The 19967-nt window shown below is 37.2% G+C and overlaps 1 protein-coding gene across 1 annotated transcript; it reads left to right on the top strand.

The window, feature by feature from the left end:
- The first annotated feature begins 14560 nt into the window (after positions 1–14560).
- LOC122301658 lies at positions 14561–16447 on the top strand. Its single transcript, XM_043113053.1, has 2 exons — positions 14561–14846; positions 15564–16447. Exons 1-2 carry the CDS (start codon positions 14561–14563, stop codon positions 16445–16447), a joined length of 1170 nt encoding a protein of 389 aa, XP_042968987.1.
- The last annotated feature ends 3520 nt before the right edge of the window (positions 16448–19967 follow it).

Below are 19967 nucleotides of genomic sequence, written 5' to 3'. Positions count from 1 at the left end.
CACCATCCAAATCCCCTGCCTTTAGTGCCAAAAATCACATCACAACCAACAAAGTAAAGAAAAACAAAACACTACCACCATATGCTTCTAGAGCCCACCATGCTTAGAGACCCACAAGATCCATGCTTGGAGAGTTATGGACGTGGCTTTCCATGCACGAAAGGAAAAAGAGGAAGAAATAGTGGAGAAGTGTGGGTCATGCGTCGTGTGGGAGAAAATGAGGGGAGATAAGAGAGAAATTTTAGGTTTAGAATTAGAGTTAATAACCCTTATATACCCACCTACCCACCCTATAAAGTTTATTTCTTTTACCCACCTGTCCAGCCAGCACCCAGCGAGGGAGGGAGAGTATGTCGAGCAAGCCAGGTAGGGCGCCTTGGAGAGATAAATATTCCCCCAATTGGACTAGGCCCGATCCACCTCACAAAGGCCTCCAAACCGAGTGCCATAAGCCTAGTGAACGGGAAGGCTATTGTGATATCCCTCATTTTCTTGTGTTTTTAAATATTTATTTCACTAATTATTTTATTGGTTCCTTTATTTTAAATTGATTATTATCATTATTCTTATAGTATTTTATCGTTATTGGTGCTTAAGTTGTGTAATTTATTTTAATGAACTTTTTCTCGTTATTATTTACTATCTATTATTTATTGACTTTTCATTTCAAATGATTTTTATTGTTAGGTTTTACTATTTTATTTAACTTAATTACTGTGTTTTTAAGTTAAACAATTGTTTTAATCCTATCCGTTGGATTAATTTGAAAACCCCAAGATAAAGGGCCTAGAATTAATTTCATTCCCTTTTTCTTTTTTACTTTTTTCTTTCCTTTCTTCCTCTTTTTCTTTCCCTCCTCTCTCCTCCCTCCCCCCTGCACTTGACAGAATGCCTCTCCCCATTTGGTTTCTCTTCTCCAGCCCAACCCCTTGTCGCCGTGCACCACTGTCCGTCACCGCCCACCTCGCCAGCTTCCCTACTTGCCAACGACCACCACCACCCCACTAGACCCAGCTTCCACGGCAGCCTCTTTCTCTCTCTTCGCAGCACACAAATCCATGGGTTCATCAACCCAGCTCCGCCATCAGCCCTCGCCTGGCCACCGCACCACCACCAGGAAGTTGCTCCCTGTAACAGCCCGCTAGAAATTCAATTGTAGAATTTCTATTGACTTTAGGAATCTCGTGAAGACTCTATAAGCTTTCACGAATCCACTAATCGCATAGGTTTTAGCCTGTCAACATAGTTAGTGTTATCACTTACTATGGTGTCAGAAATGCGATTTTAATTATTTGAAATAGTTAGAAGTGTCAGAATACATTATAGTCTACACCACTAGGCTTAATTGAATATTTAGGATTTTTCAGTACTAAGTTTATTACGTTTATTTTTGGAGTGAATAGTAACCTCGGTAAACAACTAAGCGCAGTGTTTTCAAAATCACAGTGTGAAATGTCCAAATTAGGTTAGCGAAATTTTATTTGGAGACTTGGCAAGATCTTAACCACACATAATGAATAGTATTAGATACTTGGCACAAAGAGAAACCATTAGATGGAATTGTGAAGGAAATCAAGGTGTGAGATCATGACACTTAAGCAAAATACATATTTGGAAAATATCTTAAGAATAGAGATTTAAAATACACATGGAAAGATTTTAGCCACCTTACTCTTCCAAGTCTACTCCACATTTGGAAAATATCTTAAACTGATTTTTGTAGATATTATTGGATAGAATATTTTGAGATAATCTTTTATAGATATTTTGGGTAGGAGAAAACTACACTCAACTCTCAACTCCAGCCTTATCATCTTCCTTATCTCGTCCATAAGCATCTCCAGCCATCACCCATGAACTTATCTTCATTTACACGTTCCTTTAAAAGAATATCAAACACTTTCTCTCGGACAGCTTTTAGGAGTTCTTTTGCACGCCCATTTCGAAGTTTTTGTAAGTGTTTTATCATAAAGTCTCCTTCCTATAAGTTGTTCCTTTTTTAGTCTAGTTTACATGGATATCTTATTTGTCCCATTTGAAGATCATTTGTTTAGTCAAATATTATGTAAACTATAGAAAGGTCATTCTGGGAGATAAACTAGAGAATATGTTATAGTTTAGAGTTTTTGACCAAGCTAATGGATAGATATTGGTCCGAAATTTTTATGGAGTATTGTTAACATATATATATGACTATTGGTTGAGGATTTTTGCATGATTAAATGTTTTGATGAAAGATTTTCTTAAATTTAGAAACTTAGAAACTGGAAGAGGAAAAACAGTTTCTGTTTTGAGAAAGTTTAACTCTTTGGTGGTCTAAACCTATTCCAATGACTTTGATAATTTTATTGGAGGATCTTAAGCATCTTATATACATGTTATATTATTATTTTGAATATATTTGAAATTAGTTTCAAAGATATGAAATTTTATGTAAAGAGATATTCAAATAAGCCAAAGTGTGGATGTTCTTGGCTAAATTTATGTTTTGGTTAATTTTTAATCATGTGATCTTGAATTAGAAGCATATATATGTTTTAAGACATCTTTTTAAACCATGTGATGGTTTAGTTTGAAGATCACATATTTATAAGTCATAGATCAAAAGGTTGATCAAAACAAGTTGGAAACAAAAATCAATAGAAATAACATATGAGAATTTTGGCCCTATGGAGTTTTAATAGTTGTGATTAGTTTTAAATTTTTCTAAATTGATATATGAATTGAGGATAAAATTTACATGAGGCATGTAAATTTTGGTAACTTTTGGAGTTAGTATGCAAAATCCTTAAGTTATGGGTAAAACGGTCATTTTCCTACATGCAGAGAGTAAAATAGAAATTTTACTCTTTAAGTTAGTATTTTCCATATTTCAATTTATTAGTGATTTAGTGCTAACTTTTAGAATCACTAATTACAGTTCCTCGTGATCGCGCTTAAGGTTTTATAAGAAATGCGGAGATCAAGGTAAGTTAGCTTTTAACTTACTAGCAGTCTACTATGTATGTGTGCTAAGTAAAGGAACTACAGTGTATGTATGTATGTTATCATATATGTCATGCCATGCCAAGTTATCACGTAATTGTCTATTATACAGAATTTATTCTGTCATCAATTTTTAGCTGTTACATAATATATTCTGTCATGTATTACTGTACATTACAAGTATGTCATGTTAAATATATTATCTATTATATGTTATGCCATGTTACGAAATATTTCTATCTCAAGTTGGTCATGTATTTCAAGTTATGTTCAAGTCACGTTATGTTACGTCAGGGATTCAGTCATTTCGTATTCCAGTCACGTTTCATCTTGATTACTTATGTATGGAGTCACAGCAATTGTAATGCATACACTACGTGAGATACAGTAATTGTGACACGTAGAATACATGGGGCCACAACAACTGTGGAGTATGTATTTAAACAGTTAAAGAATAAGTTTCCGTATAATACATGGGGCCACAACAACTGTGGAGTATGTATTTTTCATGTTAAGTCAAGTTTGTGTAAAATACATGGAGCCACAACAACTGTGGAGTATGTATTTTTCATGATAAGTCAAGTTTCAGATCAAGTTCATGTCAAGTCAAGTTCAGTTCATGTTTCAATTTAAGTTATGTCAATTATGCTATGTTGTATGCTAAGTTATGCTTTAATTACTTATGAATTTGATTATGCATTTATGCTTTTACTGTCATCCATGCATCATTAGCCTGTGTGGAAGTTTTTTATTAACTTGCTGAGATTTGTAATCAAATCTCACTGTGATAGTCCCAACTACCATTCCCCCTAAATGGTAGATCTTGTTACAGGACCTGAAGGAGAATCAGGAGCTGACCAACTAGACACAGTTGACTGAGCGACGATGCGACGTCAATGTTAATATAGTAGTTAACGTAAATTACTACTTGTACGATGGAGTTGCATCTCCAGTATTTTTTGAATTATAATCATTTTGGACTAGTGTTATGATCTTAGTTGTTCAATGAGTCTTTATATATCAAGTATGTTTTAAGCATTTGGGATATTTTCAATTTGGTGCATAGTATTGCTAAAGAAATAATTTATCCGCTGCGAATATTGCATAATGTTATATGCATGTTAGGAACATTGCATCTTATATGTCATGAACGGGGGCAAGTAACCTTGTGTTACATGTCTCGACGCTTCAAATGTCCGTCCAATCCCAAACGGAATTTGGGGGCGTCACACTCCCTCACCGACAACACTTACTTAGCCTCCCCACCCCCAGCGTGCCTCCACCTTCCCCCACTCTCCCTCAATCTCTCACGGATTCTCTCTATCTCTTCGGCCCGATCCGTCGCCTACACCGCCACCCACGACCACTAGCCACCACTATCCACTCCACTGACTACCATAAGCCCCTCCATGCCCAGCCAAGCTTTCTTTGTAGCTTTCCCTTCATTTTCCTAGTTTTGAAACCCATGGCTAATACTTGAAAAACACTGCTTCACTACTTTTGGTGTCACCCTTGATCTTCCAGATTATTCCTTCTATTGTTGTAAGTAATTTTTCAAAGAATTTATTGAGATTTAAATATATTTTTGCACTAACTTGTTTTCTATAATTTGTTTAGTTGTGATGGGCCTTGGGTCTAATAAGTGTTGGTTTTATGGATTGTGGTTGTTATTGGATATGGGTTTTGGGCCGGATTGGAGGATGAGTTTATTTGTGGAGTTGGATTGTGATTGGTGTATTTTATTTAATGACTGATGTGTCATGACATCCATTATACTGTTGCATGCATTTTCATGTCTCATGATTGAAAATTGAACTTTCGTGTTGAGAAAAGATTTTTGGGTGTGTGCATATCACGACCCCAAGCTGAGATTGAGCATTATCTCGGTGGAGTTTCTCTTGTCACTTTGGAATGTATAAAACTGAGTGACGATAGGATCGGACGAGATGGTAACGCTCTCGTGTAGACTTCATGACCTCTTTACTAGCGGGGGCTAGAGGATGCTTGGTCACGAATGTGCTGGGTGCGGAGCTGAGCATCGCTTGTTACAAAGTCACGTGCACAGTCGTTACCTATGGTGTGACGAAGTGAGTCAGGGTGTGCGGATGTCCCTAGAGAAGACCATGGTAAATGCGTAATAAATGGATATATGTGGGCTATTTTCTAAAACAATTGTGGATTTATATGTGGGTCATTTTCTGAAAAATTGTGGATTTATATGTGGGTCATTTTCTGAAAAAATTGTGGATTTATATGTGCCAGAAAACGGTGGTTGGTATTTTTAAATGGACGTGTTTTGGACCAAATAATATTTTTGGCATGTGTTGGAAAAATGGTCATTTTCGAGAAAAATGATGGTTTTGGTCTCATGAATGTTTCATCATGTACATGCATACGTGTTGGTTGTCTTAATATGTTTTTATCTCTTGGATTGTTTAGTTGATTACATGCTAATATTTATAATCTCACCATGGTATTTCTACCATATGGTTCCGTTTTATAAAATCGTAGATTTTGATGTAGAGAATGACGTTGAGCTTAAGGGATAGGCTCCGTCAGAGGAATGACTTATAGACGTTTGTTGATCATGGGATTTGTTTCCCTTTTTGATTTTGTATTTTGGGATTTTATTTTAGTAGTTCTATATATAAAAATTCTGGTACTTAATTGACTATTTTATTTCTCCGCTGCGATTATTACTATTCACTATTTGCATGTTCACCTTAAGCACTTGGCATTTGGGATATGTGACCCGTGCTGTCATCATCCCAGTGTTACAATTCCCTCCTTTTTGAATGTAGGAGTCGGGGGCGCCATAGCCACGACGTGTAGCCACGAGAGAAAGCCACTAGGATATTCGAGCTCAAGATATTCTGGCCCTATTAATAATGTAACTGTCGAGGGAATCTCAGATCTTCCTAATGAGAATGGGTATTTAAGAATCTTGCTCACAACGATATTTCATTCTTGGATCATTGTCTATCCAAAGCTTGATATTCATCATATCCAAGATCGTCGAAGCATATCATGCGGTTACACGATCATTATTGATCGAGTACGTGCCTGTATAATAGACACCAACTGGTGATTTGAGGTAACTTCTAACGACTCCATTGATTCCATGTTCTCCATTATAAACACTGACTTCGGACGTGTTTCCAACCCATAAGCCCCTACACTTTTTGGTATAGGTTTGATTGAGTTCATCAGCAGTAGTGCAAAACACGTTCATAATAGTTGGCACCATTTGTGGGATCTAAAGAATAACCTTAACGTGTTTTTTGTATGCTAGTCACAATGCGATCTCAAATGACCCATGACCAAGAAGCTACCTCAACAAACATGGAAAGGAGACTTGCCGAAATGGAAAAGAGGATGAATAAGGTGGCACTGGAGATGGAGAGTCTCTAGCGTGAGAGCGACGCCCTAAAATGGAGGAATGTTGGATCTGGAGAATGCGTTGCACCTAGCCAAAATGAGCAAATTCAAGCAGACACAAAGTGTTAATGGGGTGGCCGAGGATGATGAAGAGAAGAAAAGAATGTGCCACAGGTTGCACAGTCTCATGAATAAGTACGAGGAGATAGCCAGGAAGAAAGGAGTGTCTTCCTCGATCAACCAGCTACTCAATAGTTCGGATCTCCCTTACAGTTTGAAGGTGATAGCAATGCTGCTCCCACCTAAATTCAAAGTTCCACAAATGAAAATGTACAATGGATCTAAGGACTCGGTATATCATCTAGAGAAGTTTAAGGCTCACATGACACTCCACAACTTTCTTAGGGAGGTTGTATGTCGAGCCTTTCCCTTGACACTTAAGGGGCTTGCCAGAGGGTGTGGTTTGGAGCCTTGAAGCTCGGTAGCATCCACAACTTCGAAGAACTAGGCAAATAGAAGGTGATTGACCGCCTACCTCCTCACCTCTTTCTGATACCCCTCAACCTAGGAATAGACCACCTTTAAGCGAGCCTATTCCCGATAGGGCAGATTCAAAGAAAACTCCTTGTATCCGGGATGACTCCCTACACAACTCAAATGGGGGAAACTCTTAACGAACAACCTCCCTAGTAAGGAATTCCCAACTACAACCCGATACAAAAAAAGAATATCTTAAACCAATCCTTAACAAAGAAGAAGTTCTAAGCGGGCTACCAGATAGTTGGTACGAGAATGGAGGTTACCAAAATTGCCATCATGGCACCGAGTCCTATGTGTTTAGAAAAACTCCCTGGCAGTCAAGTTGAGGTAGTTGTCATCCTTGGCTCCCGAGACCAGGCATCATATGAGGAAACACGACAAAAGAATCATCCACGCATTAGGATGGAGTTGCGATGGGGCCAATGTGAGATAATCCAAGACATCCCGAACGAGGTGGAAGAAAGGAAACCGTAGACCATTCGAGAACATGGAGGGGTACAATGCGAATTTCTTAGCTTACCCCTTCGAGTCGACTACCCCATTGTTAGCTCCCGACACTTCCAAGATGACGGAGTCAGGCACTCAGTAGGAACTCCTCACCGCATCCAGGGCAATGGCTACGAACTAGTGGTAACCCTTAAAATACTGAGGGTTGTTCTAGCTAAAAGTCCTTGGGTTTCTGGGAAACCCCTTGGAACATGATAAGCACAAGCCTTGAGATGAAATATAGGAGACATTTTTGGGCACCATTAGCAACATAAGAGAAATAGGCAAAGGAAAAGTTAGGGTTTCTCAAAGGGAAGGCAAGAACGGTAGAGACTACGGGAAATGACTGATAAAAGTTAGGAATCGAAACTTAAATAGGCGGCAGCATTGATTGGATGACTCTGAATAGGAATGTGACAAGTGTCACTGAAAAGGAAATGCTAGGGGCAAATCTCGTATTCCCTGTTGCACGATAAGATGTAAAAGCCAAGCTGTCACATGTAACCCCAGGCATGGGAACATGTACTGCCGCAGACAATGAATACAGGTCACTAAAGTCTTCCGGGGTAAAATACAAAATTCACCCCTTACTCGTATGGTAAGAGTTTAAGGTGTAACTGGAAATAGACATATTCCCCCAATCAGACTGGGCCCAATCCACCTCATAAAGGCCCACGAACCTAGTTCCATAAGCCTAGCAAACAAGAATTAAGGAAGGCCACAACGTGTAGCCACAAGAAGAAGTCACTAGGATATTCGAGCTCAAGATATTTTGGCCCTATTAATGATGTAACCATCAAGGGAATCTCGAGCCTTTCTAATAAGAATGGGTATCCAAGATTCTCGCTCACAACAATATTTCCTTCTTGGGTTATTGCCTATCCAAAACTTAATATTCATCATATCCAAGATCGTCAGAGAATATCATGTGGTTACATGATCATTATCGGTCGATTAAGTGCCTATATAATTGACACTAACTAGTTATTTGAAGTAACTTATGACAACTCCATTGATTCCATATTTCTCCATAACGCTAACTTAGGCATCATAGGTGTTTCCTATCCACTGAGCCCCTACGCTTCTTTTGGTGCAGGTTGATTGAGTTCGTCAGTAGTGTTGCGAAACACATTCATAACAAGCTTGCTCAACACCCCTATTGTTAATCCGTCACAACTGTATCAAAAAAAGAAATGCTCCTAATTGAGGTTGGGTTTCATGCTCACTTCACGGCATGTGTTGATCTCAATAAATATAACATAAATATATTGGAAAAAATTCTCCATTAAAAGTTTTTTTTTTGTCTATTTATAATAAAACAACCAGTTTATATCATACAATGTAGGAATTTATGTGATGAGTTAAACCAAAATGTCCTTCTACAGATCTCATATTGGATTGAAATGTTCTAGCTGCATTTATCGATCCAACTAATGTGCCTCTGCAAGAGATCCGAGTTAGGCTAAAATGACCATGCACATATCTGGATTAACTAAGATACCCTACAAAAAATTGAATTAGATAGATGATCCAAATCAAACCAATGGATGACAACTAGAAACCTCCAAAATTAGCTTCATCTTCATCTTTTCTTGCAATCCCAACTCTCCATTTACCATTTTCTATTCTTTCTCTTCTCATTTTGCTTCAGATTTCTTCTTCTCTAGAGAAATTGTGGAGCCATCTTTATTCATCAACCATGGCATGAGCTATGGAAGAGATGGATGACAGTGCCAATGTGATCGGACCTAACCACAGTGCCACCCGTAGAGATGAAAATATAGAGCAACAACTAGAAATATCTTCATTTTTGCACCATAGACCCATGGGTTTTCCATGGATATAAGATAGAGATTTATGATAGATATTTATGTTGTCGACTTGATGGTTCTAAGATGGTGATTTGTCCTAGGTGTTTGTGTTGTTTGCTTGATGGTTTTGAGATGGAGATTTCTTGTGGGAATTTCTACCATGGACTTGACCGAATACTACTGAAAATCTAGTATACTCTACATATTGCGGAGCCAAGCTCCCATGTAACCATTAGATCTCATGGAGCTAGTATGATTTGTGCAAGTTCCCATGGTCATAGGGCACAATTCCTTAACAGTAATGTGACTAAAGTGCTCATCCTATAGGTGTGAAATGTTGTTGCTTGCCCTAGGCGGCAATCACTTTTCACTTTTGTATATCCTAAGATGAGCACTTGGCAAATATCATCACATTTACTTAATTTCAATGTTCACCCCTGAGAGGAGCACTTGTTGCTCACCCCAGTTGGACACCTTTCTTCGCCCTGGGGTGCGAGCACTTTTGCTTGATTAGGTTTAAGAAATCTTTGGTTGCCTCGGGGTCGAAGCAGTCTTCACTCACCCTAAGGTGCAAGTGTTTTTGCTTGCACTGAGTAAAGTATGGGTGCCTCACTTGCATTTCTGGGTACAAGAACTTTTTCTTACACTATGCAAAGTGTTCACCCCTCTGTACGAGATAACTTTAGTTATTTATTTGAATGCTCACCCTTGATAGGAGCACATTCCACCCGCGCCCCCTTGGGGGGGGGGGGGGGGAGCTCTTATGGTTGCCTAGGTTCATTTTCCGTTAGATCTTCTTTTTGGTCTACTTTCATTTTTCGGCTTAGGTTCATTTCTGGACTATCTTCATTTTCTATCCAATCTTCATGTTTTCAGCCAAGCTTCATTTTCCAGTCTATCTTCTTTTTTCTATCATACATTTTTTTTTATTCTACTCTACCTTCATTTTCCATCCTAGCTTCATTTTCCAACCTAACTTCATTTTCCAACCAAGCTTCATTTTTCTGCCCAAGCTTCATTTTCCAAACACTTTTTCTTGCCACCGAGCAAGCACTCTAAGCCATTGGCTAAACCTTCATGCTTTTTCATGGTGCTTGCCTCGAGCGTGGGCCCTTTTGATTGCCTTGTTTAGGAGTTGTTATTGCTCTTGCCAGGTTTCAAACTTTCCATGATCGCCTCAAGGTTCAAGCACTCATTGTGCTCCAAGGTGCAGACACTCTTTGCTCATATGGGGGATGAGTACTCCTTGCTTGCTAGGGTTGAGCGCTCTTTACTCACCCAAGTTGTAGATACACCCATGTTAGTGCTCCTTGCTCACCTTGGGTTCGAGTAGTTGCCTCCCATGATGTTTTAAAAATGGGATGAGCATTCCTACAATGTTGTCACTTGCCCTCCTAGATGCAAGGACTTTAGCTCACATCCTAGCAAAGTGCGCACCCTTAGCAATGTAACCACTGTTGCGATTCAAGGGGTGAGCTTTGTTGATATTCCCTGGGTTCGAGGTTTGTAGATCACCCTAGGGTTAGAGATCTCTTTGCTCGACAAGTGAAAAAGGAGTTCCCTCGTGATCCAAGCAACTTGATCGGAGGCCAAATACGCGTTTGGTAGCCTATCTCCCACATGATCTAATCTATTTCATCGGAGGTCAGATCTTGCTCTTGGGAGACAATTCCCATGTGATCCAATCAATTTGATTCGAATCAATTTGATCCAACTACTTTGATCTAGGGTAGGATACTTATGGAGATCGAATATGCTCTACATGCTCGGGAGTCAAACTCCGACGTAATTCAATCACATGATAGGGTGTCGAGCTCCCACGTAATGAGATCAATTTGATCGGGTTTAAATCACATGCTTGAGAGTCGAGCTCCCACGTGATCCCACCTATTTGATAAGGGGTCGGACACATGCTCAAGAGCTAACCTCCCACGTAATCTAATCAGTTTGATTAGGGGTCGGATCATTTGCTTGGGATCCAAGTCCCCACCTGATCAGACCAATTTGGGCTATCAAAGTGCTTCACCAAACTCTCCCTCTACAGATTCAATATTGGTCACCGTGGTGGACGAGCAATTACTTCCCATGGTGTTTTATATCATTTTTTTCTCAAATTTGAAATAATCTTTATAGGGGGAAGCAGTTCTAGTTTTAACAATATTTTGAGCATTCTCACCCGACTTCTTAAAATTCTTGGCAAAACTTTGATAAAAAAATAAAAGAAAAAAATTACAAAAATCATCGTATGTCAAGTTCTTTTAAAATAGAACACTTTTAACTTCGACGATGATAGATGACCTCCACTTCTTTTATTCTTGTGAATAATTTTATATATAGTTTTTAAGGTATATGAATCTCATGCAGATTTCTAAGTCCACAATAAATAAATAAAAAATAGATTTTTTCTCAAATAGACTGCACGAGACCTACTCACCCAATAAATATACAAATTATTTTCCTTGTCTTATACCATTTTCAATGTTGCTCTTGTTGTTATGTCGAAGTTTTAACCAACCTTCTCTCTGCCCCCACCTTCAACAACAGCTGGTAAAAGAGTTTCCTCCTCCTATGCCCCCCACCTGATGGGAGTTCGCTTCTTCTTGGCTGTGTACTTAAACCTCTCTCTCTCTCTCTCTCTCTCTCTCTCTCTCTCTCATCCATTCATAAATTAAGTTTTTAGATGTTGCTAGATATTAATTCTTTCTCTAATTAGAAAATTAATTTCTTTAAGTTTGCGATGAAGAATCCTTACTATTATATCGACTTCCCAAAGCCTAATCCTTTTGCTTAAGGATAAAGCTTTTAGGGGATGTTTAGAAAATGAGATGAGGTGAAAATTTTTTAAACTGTAGTAAGATGATTTGTGAATAATAGTGAAATAGTTTGAAATAAGTATTTATTGGATTTTGATGTGCTAATGTAGAGAAATTAAAATGGTCTTTAAAAAGTTTATGTACTCATCTATATTGCATTATTATTCTATGATTCTTTATTTCTATGCTTTAAAGGAGGAAGGTTCATTTTATTGCAAGCTCGGTTATCCAACTATATCAGATCTGCATTTCAGTTCATAAATACGATTATAATATTCATTTGGGCTAGTTTGGCTCTACCTTGGATATTCAATATCCAATCTTATCCAGAAATGTTTGTACCACCTAGATTGTAATTGGATATTCAAGTTTTGATCTCTAATTGCCCATGTTTTGATAAGGAAACACCATGTAGGATAGAATGGAGGCGGTGAACGATTATCTGGGTCTCTTAGCTTTGAAGCAATGAGGCGGTGCACGATTGATCTCATAGCTTTCTCTTAGGAGTGTTTCTTGTCTTAGGTAAGGTGTCTATCTCTGTTGGTTGTAGACTGGAAAAGGTGGTAAAAACGGCTAATGACTTGATGCAAAAGTGGAACAACCTCAATCTTATAGAGGCTGAGAAAAGTGTGGTTCTTGTTGAAACTCTAGAGGAGGATACGGTGATAAGACGAGGTAAGCTTTGTCTTGTTGGTTTATTGGTGTCTGAGAAAGTGGTTAATAAGGAGGTATTCCAAAATAACATGACTAAGGTTTGGAAACCGGTGGGAGAGCTCCAATTCCAACATGTGGGCACCAACTTGTTTCTTATTGAGTTTAGTAATCAAGCTGACATGGAAATGGTAAGGTTGGGTTGGCCATGGCCTTTTTTTTTTACCGTAGTCTTATATGCCTAAAGGAGTTTGATGGGATGATTGCACTAGGGTCCTATGTGTTTGATAAGGAAACATTTTGGATTCAATGTCATAAAATACCGTTGGGTGGGGGATTTGAGAATCAAAGTAGAGATAAGTATTATTAAACCTTTAATGAGAGGTGTTTATCTGTCTCTAAATGGGTCAAAAGGGCTGGATCCCCATATCATATGAAAGGCTGCCATCTTTTTGCTTTCAATGTGGTACTATAAAACATGAGGCATCTGCATGTCCAGCTAGAGGTGGGGAAAGTTCGTTGCATGGTTCCCATACAAGTCAGTATAGGGCTTGGTTGCATGGCCCTATGATTATGGCTGCTAATAGAGGTCCAAGAGGTGAAAAGGGATCTTCATCAACAGAATTTTCTCAAGGGTCTGGGTCAAAGGATGCTGCTGATGATATGGACAAGATTAATTTTGATAAGGGACAGGACTTCCTTCTAGATATGGTAGCGAATTCTAAGGGGCTTGATGCAGAGTCAAGGGGAGGAAGAACTTCTTACTAGTGTCAAAGTGAGGAGCAAGAAGAGGGTGTCAAAAATAAGGGGATAACTGCTTAATCAATTTCAATACCTCGAGGATCTTTGTTGATGAGGGGAATTTAGTGAGTGACAAGCAAAGTGCTGAGCAGAGTTTTAAGCCTGTTTCAAATATTGACAAATGTATTAATTCAGATGGGATAATGGAAAAGGGCTTTGTTGGTAGTCTGGTTAGTTCTCCTACTAAGTCTTCCGATACCTCTATCAGGTCTAGTAATGTTACCACAATGGAAATAAGGAATACACAGAGTAATGTCAATTTTGCTCCTTCTACTAGGTCATGGAAAAGGAGAGCTAGAGCTTTATAAACTGCTGATTAGCAGCATGTTCAGAGGGAGGTTAATCCTGAATTAGAGCTACCTCAAATTTTAAGGGAAGGGAGTGAAAATGGGAAGAGAAAGGGGACTGCTAAAGATGCTGCTAAGAAGAAATTTAAGACTGGGTTACAATTGGAGGATGAATTGTCTACTGATTTGGCAGAGGCTGGCAATTCCAATGAGTTTCTTCAGTTAGAATTGTCGAGAGCTTGAGAACCCTCGTACATTTTGAATCCTTAGGATGTTGATTAAGGAAAAGTGTCCCAACTTGATCTTCCTTATGGAGACCAAGTGGTCTTGGAAGAAAATTGAGGTGGTTAAGTAATCTTTGAAATTCGAGAGCTGTTTAGTGGTGGATAGTATGGGAAATAGTGGGAGACTTGCTTTGATGTGGAAAAACTCGATTGATGTGGATCTTATCAATTACTCTAGACGGCATATAAGTGTCACTATTGCTAAGAAATCAATGGGGGCTAAGTGGATGCTAACAAGTTTTTATGGTCATCCATTAGCATCTAAAAGGAATAGAAGTTGGGAATTGTTAGCTTCATTAAAGCCTACCATAGATATACTATAGGTTTGTTTAGGGGATTTTAATGAGATTACTTGCCAAGCTGAGAAAATGGGGATGAATCCTAGACCTTATAGGCAAATGGAGGCCTTTAAAGATGTTTTAGACTCTTGTTCATTAAATTCAATAGTAACAAGGAGTCAAAGATATACATGGTCCAATAAAAGGAGTGGTAGACCTTTTGTGAAAGAGAGATTTGATCGAGTCATGGCCAACTCAATATGGAACACTATGTTTTCTAATGCAATTTTTAATGCTCTACCTGCAATCAAATCTAACCATTCTCCATTACATTTAAAGCTGTCTATTCCAATTTTAAACACCCAGAGATCTCAAGACAAATTTAGGTTTGAAGCTTCTTGGCAACTTCATGAGGATTGCTCTACAACTGTTGAATCTACTTTAGAGAATTCTAGGGAAGGGCTGGATGCTGCACCATCATTTAGAAACAGATTAGCTATGTGTGCTAGTAGTTTGAAAAGGTGGATTTCGGGTAAGAAAAAAAAATGTCTTTACAAGAAGTGTAAAGAAAAGTTAAACAGATAGCAGTTCTCCAAGAAACTAATGATGACTGCAATTCTCATATAATTGACTAGCTTCAAAGTGAAGTGGAGGGTGGCTTGCCTAAGGAAGAGATGAAGTGGAAACAGATGGCTAAACAGCATTGGCTTCAACATGGGGATAAAAATACTAATTACTTTCATAAGCAGGCCACTCAAAGAAAAAAGAGCAATTCCATTTATCAAATACAAGACAATAATGTTCTATGCAAATCTGTTTACCTCTTCAAATACTGGAGATTCCAATGAATGTTTATAAGGGATGTCCCCAAAGGTTACATCATCAATGAATCAAGGATTAATGTAGCCATTCACAAAGGAGGAGGTTAGGGTTGCTATATTCCAAATGAAACCATTAGGGTCTCCAGGCCCTGATAGTTTCCTAGATAGTTCTATCAGTCTAATTGGGATGCTATTAGCAAGGATACCTGTAAGTTTGTTTTGCATATTCTTAACCATGGAGGCTCCCTTAGATGAATGACACCTATATAATCTTGATCCTAAAAGTTAATGAACCTAAAAGGGTGACAGATTTAAGACCTATAAGCCTTTGCAATGTATGCTATAAGCTTGTTGCTAAAGTCTTGGCTAATAGGCTTAAGTCTATTTTACCCTATATCATATCCATGAATCAAGTGCTTTTGTTCCAGGCAGGATGATCACTGATAATATGATTGTTGCATATGAGACCCTTCATTCAATGAATACTAGAATGTTTGGCAAATTTGGTTTTATGGCATTAAAGCTAGATATGAGTAAGACATATGATAGAGAAGAGCGGGGTTTACTAAAAGCTGTAATGGAAAGGTTAGGGTTTACTGATCAGTGGATTTCATTAATAATGAATTGCATCACTTTAGTTTCCTTCTCTTTGTTGCTGAATGGTGGGGTTTGCTCTTCATTTAAGCCTACTAGAAGCATTAGACAGGGAGATCCTCTCTCTTCCTATCTATTCATCACCTATGTTGAAGCATTGTCCAACATGCTGTTTCAAGCTGAATCTCATGGTATCATTTTGAATGTACCTATTGGTGGAGGACATGTGTATGTGAATCATCTCTTTTTTGCAGATACTAGTTTTCTTTTTTGTAAGGCTAATTCTCTTGAATGGAGTAAGATACTTTTTATATTAAAAGTCTATGAGAAGGCTTATGGTCAAATGCTTAATAAGGAAAAAATAGCAATCCATTTCAGTAGGAATACTCCAATGGAGGTAATGGATAATATTCTAAGTATCTCAAGCATTAAATCCAAAGGGTCCTTTGAGAGATATCTTGGCTTGCTTGCTGTGATCGGTAGATCTAAAGCAAGCACTTTTCATTCTCTTCTTGATAGGATATGGTCTAGGGTGAAAAAGTGGAAGACTAATAGCCTATCTGCAACTGGAAAAGAAATATTGCTTAAATCTGTTCTACAAGCTATCCCCTTCTATGCAATGGGGATTTTCTTGCTGCCTAATTCCATTACTTGTAGAATTAATAAGCTGTTAAAGAAGTTTTGGTGGGAATTTAATGAAGACACGTCCAAGATATAGTGGGTTAATTGGGATCGACTTAGTCAGTCAAAGAAGCAAGGAGGGCTCGGGTTCAGGAATTTTAAAAGTTTTAATCTAGCCCTGTTAGCAAAACAATCATGGCATATGCTGCTTCACCCTGATTCCCTATCAGCAAGGGTTATAAAATCTAAATACTTCCCAAATGGGGAGCTGCTGAAGGAAAGTGTAGGGTCAAGACCATCTTTCTTGTTAATGAGCTTGGTGGTTAGATTAAATTTACTTAAAGAGGGACTGGTTTGTAGGATTGGAGATGGGAAGCATGTCAGAATATGGGAGGATAGGTGGCTTGAAAATCCTTATTCTTATAAGATTAACTCAGCAAGACCTCCTAGTGTAGATGTTAACATGGTTTCAGACCTTATCGATTCTAGCATTAATCAATGGAAAGAGGAAATTATTAATCAACTCTTTAGTGAACCTGAGGTGCAGTTTATTAAAGGCATCCCTGTGTCTGATGGTAGCAAAGGAGATCAGCTAGTTTGGGCAATTCGATGGAATTTTCTCAATAAAAAATGCTTATTATTTACATAGAGAACTGGTAGCAAAAGCTCATGGGGGACCTTCACTAATTGGTACTCAGTCCAAGTTTTGGAAATCTATCTGGACTTTGCAAATCCCAAAAGTAGTAACTATATTCATTTGGAAAGCTGTGAATAAAGCTATCCCAACAATGTCTAATCGATACAGGAGGAAGGTTGTTTCTAATGATATATGTCTCATTGTAACTTTGGTTCTAAGAATATGGCCCATGTTTTGTGGACATGCCCTGCTGCAAAAGATGTCTCGTCAGTCAGTTGCAAGAAAATATATAAAATGAGCCTTGAGGGTGCTGACTTCCATGGTATATGGCAAGCATTGGTTGACAAGCTTGATAAAGAGGAGTTACATGAAGCTGCAATGACTGTTAGACAAATATGGTTTCGAAGAAATAGTTTTGTACATGATCAAAAGTTCAAGCATCCTTCACTTCTTGTCAATCAAGTTAGAACTAAAGTTGACTTATTTAATAGAGTGCAAGCTTCTAAGAACAGAAATGCTAGAAGCTCAAATTTTCCTCAACAACAAAGATGGTTAAAACCCCCAGTTGGGTTTTATAAGCTCAATTGGGATGTTGCAGTACAAGTCGAGATGGGGCTAATTGGTATTGGTGCTATAATTAGAGATTCGGCATGAAGAGTAATTGGAACATTAAGAGCAAGAAGAGCACTACGTTTATGCCCTTTCTATGGAGAGACATATGATTTGATGTTGTGAGTCAAATTTTGTAAGGAGATAGGAATTCACAGAATTAAACTGGAAAGGAATGCCATTAAAGTGGTAAACATCTTAAAAAATCCAAAGTCTGACTGGAGTTATGGGGGTTTGTTGATTACAAATACCAGACACTTGCTTAACTCTTTTGTTGACTGGTCTATGTCTCATACAAAAAGGGAATTCAATCAAGTTGCACATGGCTTGGCAAATGGTGCACTCTTATGTACTAAGGATCTGTACGAATTAGAAGTTGTTTTTGAATGTATCTTTCAATTGGTTTGTAAGGAAATGGTGTAATATTTGCATGAATGAGATCAGGTTCTTATTTAAAAATAAATAAATAATTGCCCATGTTTCGACTTATATCATTTTTATTTTTTTAAAAAATATTTTTATAGGCCTTTTTGTGTTCTTTTTTCTAATGATGAACATTGGCTTAAATAATTTTAATATATGGATCAATTTTTATCATTTTACAACCACTTTGACTCAAGGTTCGATTGAATAGAACATCGGTAATTTGAATTTAAGACAAATTACATAGACTAATTTTATGTTTAACTAAGATTAAATATATGTTTTGCCCCTAAATTATTAGGTATTTTATACTTTTCATCACTAATTACCATATCACATTTTATTACATTGCTCAACTATCATTGATTATCAAACAAAACTCTTCATCCAAATCTACTTATTAATAGGGGTGATAATATGTGGTACGACTAGTAAACTTAGCACAAATATGACACAGAATTAGGGGGTTTGAGCTTGATACAAATGCGTTCAGATAAAAACAAATTGATCCGTTAAGATAAGATTAATAAACGGATTAATAACGGGTCACTCCGTTTAATCCAAAATCAACCCGCAATAACCAATTTAAATTTTATTGTTGGGTTGTAATATTAGTATTTTTTAATTTGCTTATATTTTAATTGTTAGGATTGTAATTTTGGACCTATGCTCATATTTTTTATTGTTGGGTTTATAATATTGGTTTTATTATATGTTAAAATCTAAAAAATATTTATATTTTTTGTTAGTAGGTAGTATTATTATTTTTTTTTAGATATCGTAGCTATTAATAAATTTAAATTTTAAATTTTATGTGAAATTATGTTAATCGGGTCATGCGAGTTAGTTAAAATCATTTATATAAAATAAGTTAAAATGAGTTATGCCGTGTTAACGTATTTTTAATTAATTATTAAATGTGTCAAAATGGGTAACACTCGTTATTTAAATAGGTCGTGTTAAGATTCGAAAGTTTGACCCTTTAACTTAACGAATCTTGATCAGGTTAATTCATATGGTCGAATGTCTATAACTTAATATGACACAAATACGAAACATCATCCATACTTATTATGACGATGACAAATAAATTATTGTAATAAAATATTGACTTTTGGACCATAGTACGGGGTGGTATACTTGTAGTGAAATTAAAATAATTTAAGATTAAAAATATAAATATATTTAAGATCTGTGCCCCTTTTTTGGGATTTCAAATATGTTCCATGCTTTGCCATTTTTCATGGTTGTAGAATCTTGTGAAAGCCATCCATCTATAGCTCCCTCTTGCAACCAAACTCCTAAGAAAATTTTCCAACTTTATTTATGGAATCTTCACAAAATGATAGCAAACAATCTGTTGTTTTCCACCAACACTTTTGCCTTAGAAAAGTATTTTCCTATACTTTTATTAGCGGATCCTCACCACCTTTTCTTTAATTTCTTTTGTTTAATAGTAGATCAGCTTGAATTAAGACCCACCACAAGTGAAAGCATCCATGCAACAAATCAAAATGAATGCTTAAAAGTGATGCATTATTGCAGCCAGGAGCCCCAAATAAGACTCGTAAAGAGTTATCCTCTGCTGATTAGGTCTATTAACTGAATCCACAAGCAAATCAATCCCTTGTCTAAATTTCAATCTTTTTCTATCAACCAGCTTCGTTGAAAAGCATACCATTATCAATGTAATTAAGAAGAGAATATTGTAAGATTTACTTTATATATCTATTTTTATATTGTTTAAGACAAGATCTTTATAATTAACGAGAATGAAAGAAGCGACTTTATGAGATTATCATGCTTTCATAATTCACCATAGTTACCCAAACCTCAAAGAAAGTAGCCCAACTATTGTGACAAAGAAGACAAAGAACTGTTGAGAAAAAAATCACGCATTGCCTGTGGACAAGATCTTGGGCATATTTATAAATAATGAAGAATCATC

This window comes from Carya illinoinensis, chromosome 2 (genome assembly GCF_018687715.1).
Source record: "Carya illinoinensis cultivar Pawnee chromosome 2, C.illinoinensisPawnee_v1, whole genome shotgun sequence".
Lineage (NCBI taxonomy): Eukaryota > Viridiplantae > Streptophyta > Magnoliopsida > Fagales > Juglandaceae > Carya > Carya illinoinensis.
This window is presented reverse-complemented; position numbering and strand designations above follow the sequence as displayed.